This window comes from Tripterygium wilfordii, chromosome 22 (assembly GCF_013401445.1).
Source record: "Tripterygium wilfordii isolate XIE 37 chromosome 22, ASM1340144v1, whole genome shotgun sequence".
Taxonomy (NCBI): domain Eukaryota; kingdom Viridiplantae; phylum Streptophyta; class Magnoliopsida; order Celastrales; family Celastraceae; genus Tripterygium; species Tripterygium wilfordii.
Genome location: NC_052253.1, coordinates 10508871 through 10527122, shown reverse-complemented (window position 1 = coordinate 10527122; position 18252 = coordinate 10508871). Strand labels below are relative to the sequence as shown.

General features: G+C 35.9%; 3 protein-coding genes across 4 annotated transcripts; all 3 read left to right on the top strand.

The window, feature by feature from the left end:
- The first annotated feature begins 1964 nt into the window (after positions 1 to 1964).
- LOC119990588 lies at positions 1965 to 3458 on the top strand. The gene has a single exon (XM_038836576.1). It carries the CDS (start codon positions 2456 to 2458, stop codon positions 3329 to 3331), a length of 876 nt encoding a protein of 291 aa, XP_038692504.1. The 5' UTR covers positions 1965 to 2455; the 3' UTR covers positions 3332 to 3458.
- Positions 3459 to 5603: 2145 nt separating this feature from the next.
- Positions 5604 to 8516, top strand: LOC119990591. 2 transcript variants are annotated; one of them, XR_005466073.1, is made up of 5 exons: positions 5604 to 5757; positions 7532 to 7717; positions 7877 to 7973; positions 8167 to 8236; positions 8319 to 8516. XR_005466073.1 is itself a non-coding variant. In XM_038836581.1 (3 exons), the coding sequence occupies exons 2-3, from the start codon at positions 7547 to 7549 to the stop codon at positions 7946 to 7948; spliced, it is 243 nt and encodes an 80-aa protein (XP_038692509.1). In that variant the 5' UTR covers positions 5604 to 5757; positions 7532 to 7546; the 3' UTR covers positions 7949 to 8144. The 2 variants fall into 2 exon arrangements, 1 of the variants encoding a protein (XP_038692509.1); XM_038836581.1 differs by lacking the exons at positions 8167 to 8236; positions 8319 to 8516 and having other exon boundaries at positions 7877 to 8144.
- A 7288-nt stretch (positions 8517 to 15804) lies between these two features.
- Positions 15805 to 17698, top strand: LOC119990585 (dof zinc finger protein DOF2.2-like). Its single transcript, XM_038836569.1, has 3 exons — positions 15805 to 15947; positions 16150 to 16780; positions 17069 to 17698. The coding sequence occupies exons 1-3, from the start codon at positions 15885 to 15887 to the stop codon at positions 17380 to 17382; spliced, it is 1008 nt and encodes a 335-aa protein (XP_038692497.1). The 5' UTR covers positions 15805 to 15884; the 3' UTR covers positions 17383 to 17698.
- The last annotated feature ends 554 nt before the right edge of the window (positions 17699 to 18252 follow it).

The following is an 18252-nucleotide window of genomic DNA, read 5'->3' as shown; positions in this document are numbered from 1 at the left end:
AAAATTATTTTTCTTATTAACATTTTTTATTTAAATAAATATTATAACATAAAACTCACTATAATATTATAAAAATGTTTATAATAAAATAAAAGAACATAAAAATCATGATAAAAATTATTTCTACAGTTTATACTTAAAATTAATTTTAATGATAAAATGTACTATAAAAATCACAAAAATATAATATTAGAAAATTTAAAATAATACTTTTATTCTAGAACTTTTCCGCTATCGTCAGTTTTTAGTTCGCCAAATACCACACAATATATTTCTTCACAGCTTTAACCTCAGCTTTTTTTCCACAGTTTTACAGTTATCACTGAAAATCAATCAAAATCGCTCTATCAAACGGACCCATCATTTAGCTACCGCTATCAAGTATCAACAACACACTAAAATGCGTTGAAAGTGCTTCATTATTTACATAAAAAAAAGGAGGAGAAACTATGTACTTTTTTGAGTTTTTGTAAAAGCTGGTGCGCTTGGTTACAATCCAAAATGCATGAAAGCAACCTTTGACTGGAATTTATACTAAAAATTTAATTTGGGTTTTTTTTCCCCCCATTTTCACAAGTAATGTCTTTGCACTCTCTTGTGATTCTATTCCAACAAATAGAAAAGGAACATACGTCAAGAGACCCCACAAATTGCTAGTTAGGAGCCAATTCTCCACAATAGTTTTCTTTCAAAACCAAACAAGACTAAAATTTGAGTCGTAGAAAAATCTATGGTGGTGTTGTAGTGTAGGCACCACTCAAGTTAGGAACCAATTACTTCCTTTTAACTCGAGCCTTGTTAAAAAGGGTTCCTCCTCTTCAGGCAATAATGCAATATCCAGCAGTTCATGATGAGTCTAATCATGATAAGTAGATCTGATCCCAAGTGGGCCCATGCAGCCCACTTAGGAGTCCCATGGGCCCATGCATATCGTTTTAATTGGCACAAATTGGGGCCCGGTTATCCTTCAAGACGAGGGCCTACGACAGCTAATTAACACTATCACGCTCTCCTAAATTTCAGCCCATTGGCATGATCATATCAATTTTCCTTCTTTTCCTTGTAAAGATCATCAATCTGTAGTGCTAATTCTTTTGGTATAGGAATAAAGTGTAAGGAATACTTATCCTCTTCTTCTTATTTTTTTTAATCATGTTTTAGAATAAGATGATCGAACACTTGGGTTTTGGAGTAAATGTGATAAGATGCGTCGAGTGATCTTTTAGCAGGGCAAAACCCGGGCCTAGAATAAACTGATAAAGAACCTCCATTTGTCTCTGTATATATAAGGTGTTTTTGGTAGAGCAGGATCACAAGCTGATAAGCTAACTGCATCCTCGCAAGTGGTCTCCAGTCTACCAAACACCTCGCACCCGTTAGTTATGATAAGTTTCAATTTGAAACATATATGAGAGTGGTTTCATTTTTTTGTTCTTTTTTATAAACTAAAATTTGTACTTATATTTATAAATATTCATAATTAAATAAACGTAAATTAGCATCAACTAGCATCAGTTATAAATTTCACAAAATAGCTCATAGTTTAAGGGAATTTTTAGTGCCAGCAAGTTTGCCTTTTTGATTCTTAATTTACAAGGTCTACATCGCTTAATCACGCTCGAACATAAAATGAGTGTCAAAACAAAATCCAATCAAATTAAACTTAATCAAAATCTTTTTTTTTTTTGGTTTCAATTTCAAATATATTCGTCCCAAGAAAGTAAATCAAGTAAACAATATCTGAAATAGATGATTCTTTTCATATTTTCCTTTTTTAATTCAAATCCAACCACGCCCAGCTAGCTCCTTCATAGGTGATGGGTGTGTAGTTTGGCTTTGACCACTAATCCAATTAGGGTTACGTGGATGATACAATTACTTTCAATTTTTTTTTCACGCACCCACAAGCCGCAATCCTTTTCGATTATTTAATCAGAGTTTCCAGATTTTCGTAACAATATTTATGTCTTTTTGCAAAACCCCATGTGAGCTGCACTCCAATAATTTAAGTCCACAGTTTCCCCTCTTTTTCATTTCTGTTCTTGCTAGTTCTCTGTTTTTTTCTTTCGTTCCCAAAATTGAATTTTGAACTTTCCAAGGCTTGTTTAAGCCAAGTTTTCTTGGGTTTTCATTGTTATTATCCAAATTGTGGTCCTGGGTTGATGCTCAATTTTGTTCTTCTTGGGGATTTTTACAAGGTAAGGCTTGCAACAATTTCTGTATTTCAACGACAATGGTCGGATTCCAAAGAAAAATCCCATTTGCTAGCCTTAAAAACATGATATACAGGAATATTCAGCTTCTGATGTGAGATAGCAAAGAGGGATTTTCTCTCTTTTTCTCCTCCTTCTTCCTTTGTCTCCTAGGAGTAGGTGATTCAAGGATTATTGGGTTCGAGCAGCATTGACTCCGAGATTGATTGTTTTGGGATGTAAATGTGAATTTCTAGGAAAAGATGACGACTTTGAGTGGATTAGGTATTGGGTTGGGAGTAGCTTTTGGTTGCCTCTTTTTAGCTCTGATTGCAGAGCTGTACTATCTGCTTTGGTGGAAGAGGATACTCACCAACACAGAGGTTGAAGATGATGATTACAGCAACAAGTTCTGTCAATTTATCTGCTCCAAGAGACCATTTTATTTGCAGAAAAACAACAATCAGGAAATTGGAGGGGACCCAGTTGGGAACGGCCATGGACAAGACGTAGAGCTTGGTTTAGAGCAGGGTTTGAAGGAATTAAAAGTTGAAGGGGAAGAAAGTGTGGAAGCAGAGCTTATGAGATTGCACAATTTGGCCGGACCACCAAGATTTCTATTCACCATTAAAGAGGAAACCAAGGAGGATTTGGAGTCTGAGGATGGGAAATCTAGGGGAGATAGGAAGAGTTCAAGAACAAGAAGCTTGAGTGATCTTATATTGACTGTTGATACTCCTTTGGCTTCTCCACCTCTGAAGGCTCCATTAGATTGTTATTCTCACCATGGATTCATTCCTCTCTTTGAATCAACAACTGAGGCTGAGCTTAACAGGTTGCGATCTTCTCCTCCTCCAAAATTCAAGTTTATGAGGGATGCAGAGGAGAAACTGCAGAAGAAGTTGATGGAAGAAGCTGAGAGAAACAATTCTCAAAATGTCCTTTCTGCTCAAGATTCAACAAGGGTGACAGATGGGATTCATGGGTCATTTGTGAATTTCCTTGTTAGTAGTAGTAACAAAGAGAAAGAGCTTCATAATCATCTACCTCAGTATCCTCCAAGTACTGCTCAAGTACTCCCGCTGGCTTCTTCACCTACAGCATTCAGACCACTAGACAAGAAGTCCAATCTACAGTAGCAGATTTCTTAGAATTCATATGATTCGGGTTATCTGCTAATTCTTTCAATTGATCTTTATTTCAAAGATAAATTACATTGTGTACTGTTTGAAAAACAATGCTAATTTCATGCTCTGCTTTTCTCCTCTCCTCTCCTCTGGATAGCCATGAGGCCCATGACTAATCCAGTAATCTGCAACATGGATAGACAAGATGCCAGCTAAAATCGCTGTTTCAAGGCAAACTGACAGATTCAGTATAACATTGATGTTAGTATGTCGGTTTGTTCAAGTGGGAATGCTGTGGGGTGATCCTGTGTTTTTGTCTCTTACCCATGTTTCCTGAGCTGCATAAAGTTATCATCATTCATGTGGTTTATCATGATGATGCTCTTAATTCCCATTGTTAAAGTTGCTAAAAGTCATTGCAATTACTTCTTTTGAATCATCGTCTGGATTGGGGTTAATGTAACTTTGGTCACTCAAAGAGTTGATCAGTTCAACTCAATTACCGAATGTTCAAACGTTACAATTTAATGACTCAAAATTAAAAATTGTTCCAATAATCTCATTGTTTAAGTTTAAATTCCATTTTTATCATATAGGGATTCTTAAAATTTGGAAAACCCATATGGCCATATCAAAGCACAGGCTCCTGCCATCATTGGTGGTATGAGGATTATGTTAGTTTTGTTTAATGGATTGAGTGGTGATACAACGTCTAGAATTTTGAATTTTGGCTGAAAAACATATTTGACAGGCAGCATTTTGTTTAGTTTAGTGCCTTTGTTGGGACCAGCAACATAGGGTATGCGATGAAACATTTTTGGATAAGCATCAATATCTATTGAACCAAAAACAAGAGGAAGACATTGAAGTGGTCCAAAACCAAACTACCCAAAAACAAGAGGAAGACATTGAAGTGGTCCAAAACCAAACTACCAAGAGAGGAGCAGGAGTTCGACTGATCTGCTCATGAATGGACCAATAATCAACGCCCTTAAATATGATGATAACGAAAATACTTATTTGTATTTTTCCATATTAAGTAACACGTCTTGAGGGGTAGGTAGATTGAGAGCCCATCTCAAACATGTATGTTTGGTATAGCGTATATGCTAGCGTAGATCGTCTTACCAAATGTACTACATACGTTAACGTATACGTTTAGGGTCTGTCATAACTATTTTGTTGTCCAAAGAGGCACGATTGTGTTCACACAATTTTTATATCAAAAGTGACTTATTTTTGGATGGGTTGAGGGAGAGGAGGGATAATATGTAAGGAAAATGGTTTAAGTTTTTTTTTTTTTCTTCTTCTTTTCTTGGGTTGATTTTGGTGAGTGTAAAAAAAATTAAAATTGTGGTGCCTTTACGGCCCTGGCTGTCAAGCACCAGCTTTGGCTACTAAACCCCGAGGCCGTGTTCAAAATATATAAGTTTCACCATCGAATTTATTTCGAAAATACACTAATGTACAATAAAATTATAAGTATATGTAGAGTAACTCACCAAACAACCAAACATTTGACAACTTATCTGACAGGCTTTACCAAACAAATGAATTATGGTAGGACTTATCCAAAATATAAAAAATAAACCTCATAAAATAAATCCTATGTATTTTCTATTAATTGATAAGGTTAGTCTTACCAAACAAATGAATTATGTTAGGACTTATCATCGAAAATATAAAATAAACCTTGTGTAGTAATTGATAAGGTTAGTCTTAGTTCACCTACGATGAGAATCCTATAAATTTGTTCTGACCTAAATTAATAAAATGATAAGGTTAGTCTTACACTCTTACCATGAGAAATGACTCCCATCTACAAATTAAACTCATGTTAAAAATAGATAAATTTATTTTTCAGATATCCGGCCCAAATCTGTTCAAAACATAATTGAAAAAGATTAAATTCCGCAGCCGGGATTCGAGCCTGGATGCTCCAAGCTACTTTTTCAAGCTAAGTTTATTAAGCTGTAAATTGGGTAGCTATTGCGGATTCTTGATAAATAAATTGAAACAAATCATATTTAAAACCAATATTTTGTGATAAAATAAATGCTGCGTATTTTCTATTTACAAAAAAAAAAAAAAACCCTGTGTTTTTTTTAAATCTGTCGAAATCGCTAGCCTAATCTTCATTGTAATTTATAACAGCAATGCTAATCAGGTACAACTGAGAATATTTTATCAACGTCACGGCCCATGGTTAACCGGCCTCATAGACCATGGGCCATGACCACATGGGGAATTAAAGGCCCGTTTAAATTCAAGTAAAGTGCAGGCCCGTTTTAGAGAAAGTTCTCGCTCCACCGAGATCGCCTTGCTTCCATAGAGCGGCGGCTCGTGCCTTGCGTGAAATCCTCCCAATCTGGCCAGACTTGTTCCCTACTCTCGCCGACTTTACTGACGGTTCTCTCGCCGGATCTGAGGATCTGCAGGTAAAAGCTCTACTCTTTGCCTTATAAATTTTTTTTTTTTGGGTTTAAATATTTCATTGTTTCCGTTTCCTTTGAACCTTTTGCCAATTTATGATTCTCTGCGAGGTATTGGGTGAAATCCAAGTTTCACATATTCTTATTATTGAACTATGATATTGTGTCACTTGAGGTTCTCTCGCCGGACGTCAATCTAAGTTATTGTCTTTTCTTCTTTGTCAACAGTTTTGAATTTGAGTTAATTGCTTGCGATGACTTTGGATTTTGGGTTACTTCGTTTTTTTTACTATATCAGAATGCAAGGGTGATTTCAAAGATTTTTTTTTCTTTTTTGGAATCTATTCTTATTGTTGCTGAGAAGAACATATAAATTTGCGGCCCATCTGGTAGACGTTTGATTGGATTGCACATAGCAGGCTAGGCTGAGAGGGTATTTAATACTGGTTCAAACGAGAAACCATTGCTTTATAACTGGTTTGGAGTTAAAGTTATGGTCAAACACATGTTTTCTTTGTAATTTCATTACTCCGAGGCCATTCATTTCTCAAATACTGGATTGTTTGTTTGTTTTTTTTTTTTAATTTGGAACTACAGAATGTAACTTGACTTTAGTGAAATTAACCGACTGGGTCCTCTGTATGTTAATGTATGAAGATCCTAGTGAAGATGGCACTAGAGTTGCAAGTTGAAACATGATAGAAACTCCTTTCTGTATGCAAAACAACTGTAGCTAGTATATGTACTCTTAAATTACACGGCCTTGCTTTTTTGAAATCCATAGTCCTTAAGAGGCATGCTTGAGTGTAATTCTATTTCAGTTTTCCTTATACAATGTGTTAGAATTTGGACCTTGGGGGAGCCCATGTTAATGGGCCTAAACATGTGTGTGGTCTCAATACAAGTGATGGTAATCCACTTTGTCCAAAAGCCATGGCCCTAGGACTAGGGTCCAACTACTTGCATTTAAACCACATACACACACCATTTTTTTTCAATGTGGGACTTGGGTGGGTGAGCTCCAACACAATGAGGTAGGTATATTCCCATCAGGAGAAATTATCTGCTCATATTAATGTGGATATTTGGTTTTTGAAGTCAGAAAGTTTATATTGGCTTGAAATTATACCGGGAATGACAAAGGCCCATCCTAGTTTTTTGTTGTGCGAGTCTCATATAGTCCTCTTTGTCCGGAAACAAGTCTGAGTAAGTTGTGGCATATTTGTTTTGCAACCTTAGCTTTTGGGCTCAATGTTAGGCTGGCCCAGTATCATTAAATCTTGGTATAAAACTATAGGATAATGAATTGGGAAAACAGACATAGATTTTGAATGTCCTACATCAGAATGATAGTTTTTTGAGCTACAACCATTTGTGGCCATTTCTGTTTGTACTTTGTAGTGATGCGAGGGTAATTTTGGGAATTTCTTTCTTCCTTTAATAACTTTTGAACCTCTTTTATATGTTCATTAGGGAGAGGGGAGCTTGTATAGATAGAGAAGTTCTTTCTTTTTTTGCTTCTTTACTGTTAATTAATGTTTCCATCTTTTCATCTTTGTGGTGGGGAGAATGAGAGCTTCCATAGCTTTAGAACAACTTTCTTTGGTTGGCCGGCTAGTCATATAAGTATATAACCAAGGGAAATGGGCTCTTGTTGCTGTTTGCTACACATCTGTAAAGTTGAACATGTAGGCAGTATGTCTCACAATGACTGTTGGGGTGCTTTATTCTTGGGATGCTTAAAGTTGTGGATTATTAACATTGATTAACTTGGATGTAGTACGAAAAACATAAGATGGGTCGAAAAGTCGGTGGAGTATACATAAGTCCAAAGAAATTTGGCAATATGACGAGGCCATGCATGCAGGAAATGATAACATTCCTCAGCTGCTTGTCCCTTAACCAAAACAAAGATGATAAATGTGCTCGGCAAAAGGATCTGCTGAATGCTTGTATGGATTCTCAGGTGATGTAACTTGAAGTTGTTCTTCATTCCCATTCTGTCTTTCCTTATTGTTTTGGTTTTGGGTGTAAAAGGGGAAGAGGGCAAAAAACCGTTCCATTGTTCCATGAATTTTTTATGCTATATATCATGACTAAAGGATTTTGGCCATCTTTACTGCAGGGTTCCAAAAACAGAAAGAGTTGGGGAAGCATCAATTATCATCTGCAGAGGCTTAACAGGGGGAGGAAGTAGTTTGGGTTCTACAGAGAAGTTTCATGTATTGTTCTTCACTTTAATAGGCTTATCAGCGAAGAAAGTTCAGTTTTAAAGCTATAAAGTGAAATATATTTTTTCCAGTTTATTCTGGGATGTCTGCTTGATGGAACATTTTTTGTCAGCTTTGAAAATTTTCATGCATGATGAACTAATGATTCAATCATTCTGCTTTGGTGGGTTTCACTCTTGACCAGAATGTACTGCATTACTGGAGGAAAGCTTTGCGACATTTTGCGGAGAAAATTTTCAGCTTAATCCTTCTCGGTACTTGTCAAAACAATGGATTTTTAAAAACATTTAAAGTGCATTATATAGGCTTTAAATCGTTAAGATGTATTTTTTGCAGGTGGATTTCGTTGAAAATTTTATTCATTTTGCGAATCAAGTATTTATAGGAGTGGACTGCCAATTCTTGATGTTTAAACCAATTCTTGACAATGTTGTTGCTGTTTGCAACTTGGTACTTGGTAGAGATTCAAGTTCGAGCTATTCTTGATGTTCAATCGAAGCAAAGGTTTGACTTTATATGTTTGAATGTTGGTCAGTTTTTTTTTGGGTTTATTTGCTTGAACTGAACAGAACCTTGAATGCAACCTGCGGAAGGCATGAAGAATCAAGCTAAATTTGTGATAACGCGGTTGGTAATCCTCAATTGGTTTTGCATTGGGTGACTGAAAACTTAATTGAAGATATCATGGATAGTTTGCGAGGGATCCAGAAGTGGAGACTCTCAATGGTTAGCCGGCGTCAGAACATTTGGGTGGATGGTCTCGTCAACCGGGCCGTGTCTAAGAATTTTTTCGACAACATTCCCAATCATTTCCTTTCGATGATACGGTTACGGTTAGATACCAATTTACCAAGCACGAGTCTCTTGATCACTGTTTTGACGTTTTTTTTTCCCTTCTAGCATAACTTCTGTTTGTGCGTCTTTATAAAAAAATTTTAAAAAAATGCATGCATCAATCATCATGCATGAGGAGAAGCGAAGAACGTTTTATCTCTAAAAGCAAAAGGCCAAAGGAGAAGAGGCCTTCTGAAAGGAAATTTGTACATATGAGTGGAGACATGGAAGCTTTGTAGTTTTCTACTGTCGAATAAAGGAAAAGCCAGGATACAGGGACAAGCGAAACCCTCATGAATGCGATATGTGCATTAAATATCTCGACAATTCAAATATTAATTAATAAAAGTAAATTCGTGTTGTTATTATTTTACAGCTTTTTTTATGGCATATAGAACTCCGGAAGCATTACACATCCATAAACTAAACATTCATAAAGTTATATAAATATGTGACATATTTATGTGACTTTTTTTAATAAAGTTTGTTTATTTTTTTTAATTTATGTGACATGTTTTTTTTGCGTGCCACCTAGATTATGTAAGTTTATGAATGAGAAAATTATGAACATATATCATTTTGGATAAAACTCACCTAGCCAACAATATACTCACAAATATGTTGTCTGTAAGATTCGAATCCCTTATCATGGGCAGAAATATACTAATGGTTAGTCAGGTAAGCTCAGCATCTGTGTTTGTTTTACAGCAATTAATGGACGAAAAGCTTTCAGTCTAGTTTTGATGGATCTCCAATCAGACCATGAACGTCCATGTAATCTTAATCCGCATGTAATGATCACAAGTAGTGTTAAGAGTTGAAAAAGTCCCACATTGATTGGCAATGCTCAATCAATGTGTTAATAAAACCAAAGCCTACTCTTAACATCCAACAAGGGCTTTTCCTAATCCAAGTGAGTTGGGCTTTGACCCATGAGTTTCGGCCTTTAATAATTATGTTAAGGAGGAATAAAGTTGTGCGAGCTCTATGTATCCTTGGGAATTTGACAACCTAAAATGGACAATATTATTGGCATGTATGGGGTATGGATTACTAATATGGTATCGAAGCAATTAGGTCCTATTTGACGTAGCCTCTATTCCACTTGTTGGGTGGGTCTGACATAACCTAACCCACAAGTGCAAGGGAGTGTTATGTGTTGAAAAAGTCACATTGCCAACCAATGGATTAATAAAGCCAAAATTCACCCTTAACATCCAACAAGATGTTTTCCTAACTCAGTGAGTTGGACTTTGATCCATGGTCTTTAGACTGTAGCTAGGCAAAGGGAAAACAAAGTCTTGCGGGTTCGATACATCCTCTGGAATCGAACAACCCAAAGCGGATAATATTATTGGCATGTCACCATGCGGGATCAGATCAAGGAAGGGATGTAAATTGGAACCCAGCTCTAGAAGCAACCCGAACCAACAAAAACCCAGAAACCACTAAAAACAAACAAGGGACCAGGAAACCCCAAAACAAGCACCACTCAACCTGATAAGAAGGCTACTTGGACTAAAAAGATGCTACCTAAACAAAAAAAAACTTCATCAAGCATCCAGTCAAGAAAAGGTTCTCGGAATAGAGAATTCCATGGATCTAAACACAAAGGGATGAGAAACAATCATCCAATTCAAAAGGCATACAATTTCACCCAGAAACATATTGGGTTTAAGGAGCACCCAAGAACAGAAAAGACACAAGTCGCATAGCATATCCGTCAAAATCAGTGGACAATCGAAGAGAAGACACTCCGTGATGAAGGAGGCTGCTGGGCAAAAGGGTATGAAGAAAGAAAGAGTATGAGGGTATTTTAGTAACGTGTTATCTCAACCATTGAATGAATTCAATTGTTGTGATTAAAAGTTCTGATATAAGTTATATGAGTGAGTCCTCATCTGAAAACTCATCTATATATATGTATATGTACATAGACAATGTTTTTCCCCTATGTGAACCAAGTTTGTGAATCATATTTGGGAACTTCATTTGTAGTCGTTGGATCTAATCAACAGCTGCAGATGAGATACAATCTTTTAACTTGAATGACCCATATCGGGTTCTCCTCCCTTCCGTCTTCCTCTCTCGTATGTCAGAAATCTCGTCCGCAGCCGATATGGGTCATTCGGGTTAAAAGATTGTATCTCATCCGCAGCCGTTGATCAGATCTAACGATTGCAAATAAAGATCACAAATATGGTTCGCAAACTTTGTTCAGATAGGAGAAAAACGCTATATCTATATATATATATATATATATATATATATATATATGTCAGAGGCATGTGCAATTATGAACCAAAGCTTCCTTTCCTTGTACTAATATATCTTTCTTTAGGATAACAAATTTAATTATTTAACAGTGCAGACATGGAGTGCAGACATGGGACCACCTCTTTGCAGTGTAGGAACCTGCATGTTGATCCCCTCATAAGATACATCAATATTATTATCCAAGGATACTTCCTTACATATGGCTCTGTGCAACTACGTACAGCAGAAACCGAATTTTCCAATGCGTTCTTTTGGAACGTAGTGCATATTAGTTACATAAACTAATTACTCATAAATAACATTTGTAGTATATCTTTAGACAGCAAAATTTGTTTACTCTAATTGAGATCGATATATATGAAGAGACAAGTGAATGTGTTAAAAGCTGAAACTTTGCTTCCTTTCCAACTATAGATCTCTTCACACACACACACGCACATATATATATATATGGGTGGCTTTTGGCATGAAAGTAAGCAAAAAATGGCCTTACGCTCTGTCAATTATTGATGGATTGGGATCCCTCCAATTACTAATTAGAGAGCGTACAATTAGCCCATTTTGACATAAAATTAGTTTTTTAAACTTCCATAAAAATAACAAGAATGTAAGATTATGAATTTAGTGATATATTTTTTTAAAAAAAATATATAATTTATTAAAAATAGACACAACAAATTTGAGTCTTTGAATGCAAAGTGTGTGGCATATAATCTTTTCTTTTCATTCCCAACACTTTGAAACATGATTTCACGGTTAAAATCATGTATAATATTTATCATTTGTTATTTTTCTATAATTTTTAAAAAATATTTTTTAGGTTAAAATGGTTAATTGAACAACCTCCAATTACGAAGATCCGATCCATTCTTTATAGGGAATTAGATGATAAGGTCTATTTGCATCCCAGAGTTAATTAAGGAAGCCCCAAAATTGTAAAAAAAGCCTTCATCGAATAACACTCAGCTGACCCTACCCTTCTTTTTCCTTCTTCCCTTCACTCTCCATCTCCCCTGAAATCAGACTGGGACCTTGACCTTGAAACACCCATGTAATCAACAACCCATAAGTCGCTTTTATCATCAATCCCTCCTCCAACGCTATTCTTCTCACAATTATTCTTTCTTTCTTCCCAAACAACCTTCCAATGCAAATACTAAATTGCTCTCTATCTGTTTGACAAAAGGCCTGTGAGAGACTATCAATACTAAATTGCTCTCTATCTGTTGTACTTATCTATCTTTCCTTAACTCTGAAGTGTACATCTTATGTTCTTATTAGATAGATGACTCGTTTGCCAATAATTACCAATTTCATTAATATTATGACTTCTATATGGTTCTATGATCATAATTGAATTTGATTTTCAATTGAAATGATGATTGGAAAAGTATTAAAAATCACTACTTATTTACTGCTTCTGGGTACATGCTGATAAGTTTGTTGCTTTGTGGCAATCGCAGACTCCATGGCTTGACCAGAGGCATGTTGTTTTTGGGCAAGTTTTGGAAGGCATGGACTTTGTGAAGCTGATTGAGTCGCAAAACAGTGACCGAGGGGACCGCCCACAAAAGAAAGTGACCATCATTGATTGTGGTGAGTTTCCAATGTCTGAAGATTGTGGTGAAGATTATTCTGTGTTTTGAGATTATCTGTTTTGGTTTTACTGTTCATCATGGGGTGTAAACTGTAAAATTTGAAAAAAAAACTGAAATTAAGATCTATTCAGAAATGTTATGTTTTAAGCTGGGGTTTATTTAGAATGTGATTAGTTTAGTTAAGTATGAGGCGTAAATAGTTCTCATCAATTAGATTCTTTCACCACTAACGTACCTTATTTGGTGGCTAAATATCTTTAAGTACTATAAAAATAAATACACATCATTCCACAAACGATGCATGCAAACCAATGAAATAATTTTATAGATTTTAACCCCATAGCATGCGCAATTCATGCACGTGCTATATAGCGCCTTAATCTGATTCTATAATATTGTTTCATAAACCATTTACATTGGAACATAACTATACATATATATGTGAGGAATTATCTTATGCGGACACCCACAAATTATATTAGCTTAAACATCTCAATCTCATCATTAATATGAAACACTTGTCATTTCACTTTTGAAAACACTTAAAAAGTGGAGTGAACAAGTTATTAAGTTGCGGACGTCCGCACTTGAGAATTTCTATAGGTATATATTAAATGACATTAAATTTCTTTGGAAAATATTTTAAAATAAAACACAAATAAATATAAATATAGTAAGAATAAGTTACGTCAAACTCAAACTTACTAGACTCTTTATTGGCGCACCAGCCATGCAATTGCTCTAGTTTTTGTTTTCCTATCAGGATTACTATCTTAAGAGAATCAATGCGATATTGACAAATCAAGCTGGTATAAAAAGTGAATAATATGGTGTTCGAGTTTAGATCCATATTGAATGTTAAAAGAATAAATTTTTTTGTGTCATTCTCAATTATAAAAAAAGAAGAAGAAGTTTACTTAATTAGCTATCACAAGTTGATTGATTTGGGAATAATTGAATATGTTTTTAAGGGCAAGTTTGTGTCGAATTGCGGACGAAAAAGTGAAGTGAATGATAGAGAGAGGACCAGGACCAGATCAATAATACTGAATATACACGTATATATCTATGGAGGAGAAGAGCAAATGAGAGTGCATGGCAAATTGTTGGACCCACCAATGGTTGACGTGGCACCACATTTTCCGACCATGAGCATCTGATATTGGATAAAGATTGATTTTGACTGCTGCTTTGTCGTTACGTTGGTCCACTATTACACGGCTTTAGAGGGCCACCGGCCACCACTAGACAGCCTTTCTTTCTTTAGGGATATATCATATTCATATGTACATGCATCTACTTTATTAATGCTAGCTTTTTTTGGCTGAGATCAAGTGTTAATGCATGTAATCTTATATGCCAAACATGCCAAAGAAAATTTAATTTCATCAAAAATAATTAAGTTTATATTTATCAAGGGTTTAGTATGTATGCAATTTTGATGGCGCGATTTCGGTTAACCGAGTTCCATTCTTATATTTTTGAAAAACCGACTATTAAAAAAATTGAATTTAAGGAAACCGATCATACTCACAAAAAAATTTTAAAAAAATCGATCAATCAGTTAGGGTGGTTTTCAATTTTCACGATTTTTATGAACTAACTCTAGGGTTTAGGGGTATTTAAACTCTCATATAAATTGCCATCCAATGTATCTTATATATTGTTTTCACGATTTTTTGATTAGGTATGATTCCAAGGAAAAAAGTGGTTTAGGATAAACCAGGTAGCAGTCATGAATGCCTTTAATTTGTGCTGACATTCCATCCACGCACAAGCATGATGCATGTGAAGTTCTTCAAAAGGAACTTGGCAATGTCACTGCAGGTACCAGTCACCATGGATGAGTAGTGGGGGAGGGGGTTGCCTGTGCTTTTCCATGTTGACACAGATCTTATGTGTTGCAGTATATGACAAACTGCAATTTGCGACACTTGGTCCTGCAACTTAATTACTTATCGAAGAAAATAATGCAAGGTTTCAACTTTCATGTCTTTTGGCACTCCCCAATCAGAGCAACTTTTGTACATATAATTCTCTCTTCCACCTACTTAATTTGCGGTCTTAATCCCCCAAAAGAGACTTCAACACTAAAAAGAGTAGAGCAATTATAAAAGAATAAGAAACACAAATTGCAAATTGGAATTATAGTGCGCGATGATATACAAAGTACAAGACAAATCAAAACATTGAAAATTTTATAGGTTTACATTTGATTTACAAGTGTGTTTGGAAATCCAAGCCCAAACACATTAAGGATATTGTCAGTTCTGGATCACAAGCTCATCCATATTTGTTTTTCATGGGTAGTCGCTATTGGTTTTTAGGCTCAGAAAATGTATCAATTGTGTGAAATGTATTAGAACTTTATTTATATACAAATCAGTTGGGTTATATATGTCAATCTATGTGGGATATAGTCTTGACACTCCTCCACAGTTGTAAACTTGGGTTATAGTAGAACCAACAAATGAACAATTGTAGAGACCACGTCCAAATAGACCGAGACTTTACTCTGATATCATGTTAGAGATATAACAAGATTTCATTAAAAAGAAAATTTTCACAACTTTACTTTGGAAATATAAAGTGAAAATCAACATTGATTGAGAATATGAACACAAAAATTGAAAAACTATAGAAAATCATTTTTTTTATATTGATATTAACTGAGCTACACCATACATTATCACAAAATTCATCATAGTTAACTGAGTTCAGTTGATTTGCGTAGATATATATGTGCCACCCTACTTGGAGTGTGAGATAACTTGTGGAGATCCCACCAGAAAAGGGACAGGTGACCTTACAACATTGGACCATCTCTCTCTCAATCTATCTATCTTCCATGCATGACGAGAGTCACAGCTCTCTTAATTTGGTGAGCACTAAATTGCAGTCAATATAGCTTTAGAAAGAAAGGTTTCATCGCTAAGAAACTTCTTTTCCTCCACTCATCAGAAGATTCAAAACCCTGAATATATACATAATAAAACAAAAAGAGATGAGAGAATGAAAGAATATATAAATTAAACTAAACAAATACAAAAGCCCCTCCTATCTTTCTTTCTTTCTTCTACTTTAATTCTCTTTTCCTTTCTTTCTTTCTTGGCTCTGCTGGTACTCTCTCTTAGTGTCTGTGATTCTCCACCACCATTTTTGCTAAAGCCTCATTAACCTTTATAAAAAGCAAATGGAAAAAAACTTGGTTTTCTCCTCAATTCCAGTCTATTTAGATCCTCCCAATTGGCACCAGGCATGAATATTTTCTTCAATTTAATTCCATTTACAAAAGCAAGAAAGCAAGCAAGAATATTTACAGCATATGAGGGGAGGAAAAAAAAAAGAGATTTAGATACTCATATTCGTTTGTGATCTCTACTTGAATCTACTAGATTTAATTCGTTTCCTTATTATTGCTTACAATTAATTCTTGCAAATTTGTTCTATCTTTGCAGCTGCAGCAATCAAATCAACAACAAGGAATAATTAGTGCTGCTCATGATCAAACTCCACAGCTTCCACCTCTTCCTCCACAGCCTCCTCTTGTGGGGGCTGGTGCAGGCTCAATCCGACCGGGGTCATTGGCTGATCGAGCCAGGCTAGCAAAGATTCCGCAGCCAGAAGCAGCCCTCAAGTGCCCAAGGTGTGACTCCACCAACACTAAATTTTGCTATTTCAATAACTACAGCCTCTCTCAACCGCGCCATTTCTGCAAGACATGCCGGCGGTACTGGACTAGGGGGGGTGGCATAAGAAATGTTCCGGTGGGAGGCGGTTGTCGGAGGAATAAGAAGAGTAAAAACAGTGGTAGTGGCTCCAAGTCATCACCAGTCTCATCCATTGAGAGGCAATTAGTTGGTGGTTCAAGCTCCACAAGTGCAATTCCTTCGGAGATGATCCGTCACTTGCCTCTTCATCAACAAGGTTCTCATCAGTTGCCTTTCTTGGGATCTTTGCCCAATATGACTCAGTATAGTGCTGGGAATTTTGGCTTGAATTTTAGTGGAATTCAGGGAAGCATTGGAGGGACAAATACCGGTGTCGGCGGCCAGACTGATGTGGGGTTTCAGATAGCAACTAATTCAGGTATGGTTTTCTTGTATAGGGCAAGTTTCATCTAACTAAACAAGCATATATAGATTGTAGCAATAACAAGATCTTATACTCATCCTCATACTCGACCTCAATATTCTCCAAGTCTAAGCACAACTTGTTAAACTCGTCAATATAATGCAGCAAATATCTTCCCTCTGTCATCTTAAACGTGAAGAACTTCGCTTTGAGATATAACCGACCTCTCCAACAGAATTTATAAAATAGGCACTTGTATACTACCATTGTTTTTAATTTCTCGATCTTGTTGTTGATGTAAAGGAGGAGTGCAGCAATTTCCTTTCTTTGAGGCACAGACAGAAGGCTTGTTTTCATTTCAAAGTGAAGGAGTTGAAGGAGTGGAAGGAGGGTCTTCGAGGGTTGGAGATAGCCTGCAGCTTCGGGCAATGACTAGTACTTCAAGCTCTAGGGTTTCTCAGCCAGCTCCAGTGAAGATGGAAGAAAACCACGGGGGTTTATCAAGGCAACTTTTGGGTAATTTGGAGAGTAATAATCAGTATAATTGGAGTGGTGGAAATACTTGGACGTCGCATTTATCAGGTCTCGGTTCTTCCTCCACTACTCATCTTCTATAAGATTAATTAATGGTAATATCTGGATTTGCGACTCTCAAACCCTCCAGAATTGTCTAATAATTAAGATGGTGTGGGATTGGATTAGTCTCTTCATGATCAGATAGGGATCGATCCAAAGGTAGAACTGGGTTTTATGTCCTAATTAATAATTTGCTGCTTTTGGTTGAAGAATTAGTATTGAAGTTTGTGTTGTTATTGTATTTTCTATACGTCGAATGTGTGTGATCTTGAGGTCATTGGTGGCTGTTGTTTCCTGAGATGATGAGCTGAGATCATATTTAAGATTAATCCTAGATATCAATGGCAACTTGTTTCATCAGCATTCTCATTAGTTTTTACATAAAAAAATGTGTTTATGCTACATATCTATCTCGATTCACACATTTTTTCTTCTTCATTGTTTGATTAGTGGATTCGCATCTTGTTAGGGTAAAAATCATCAGAAACAATAAGAGAAGCAACCCTACGAAACCATGTGATATGCATTAGTTTGTAAGACGTATATTTCAACCCACTTCACTAGAGGGTGTTGCATATGTTGGTTATTGCTGTTGATGTGGTTTATAGAAAAAAGCCCAAGCTTCTCTCAATCAATAAAGACTTTTCTAGGCTCAAATACCGTTAAATGAGACGGTCAATAAAAAACAAAGTCGTGCAAGTGAGACGGTCCAAAGAAACCCAACTAATATATCTTTCCTGTAGGTATCTCTTTTCTCTGCTTCCTTAATTAATTAATGAAATCTCAAACTTTGTCATAAAAAAAATTATTTGGGTGTGAGATTGAGTATCCCTAGATGCCATTGCTTATTTTCAAATGCTCTCCTTGGAACTCTGTGCCCTAAATTTTGATGTTTCATTATCACCTTGTGA

Coding starts and splice junctions, on each gene's coding strand:
- LOC119990585 (XM_038836569.1), top strand. CDS start 15,885: ATGGAAAAAAACTTGGTTTTCTCCTCAATTCCAGTCTATTTAGATCCT. Junction 15,948..16,149: donor ATCCTCCCAATTGGCACCAG/GCATGAATATTT, acceptor CTATCTTTGCAG/CTGCAGCAATCAAATCAACA. Junction 16,781..17,068: donor TCAGATAGCAACTAATTCAG/GTATGGTTTTCT, acceptor GTTGATGTAAAG/GAGGAGTGCAGCAATTTCCT.
- LOC119990588 (XM_038836576.1), top strand. CDS start 2,456: ATGACGACTTTGAGTGGATTAGGTATTGGGTTGGGAGTAGCTTTTGGT.
- LOC119990591 (XM_038836581.1), top strand. CDS start 7,547: ATGGGTCGAAAAGTCGGTGGAGTATACATAAGTCCAAAGAAATTTGGC. Junction 7,718..7,876: donor ATGCTTGTATGGATTCTCAG/GTGATGTAACTT, acceptor TCTTTACTGCAG/GGTTCCAAAAACAGAAAGAG.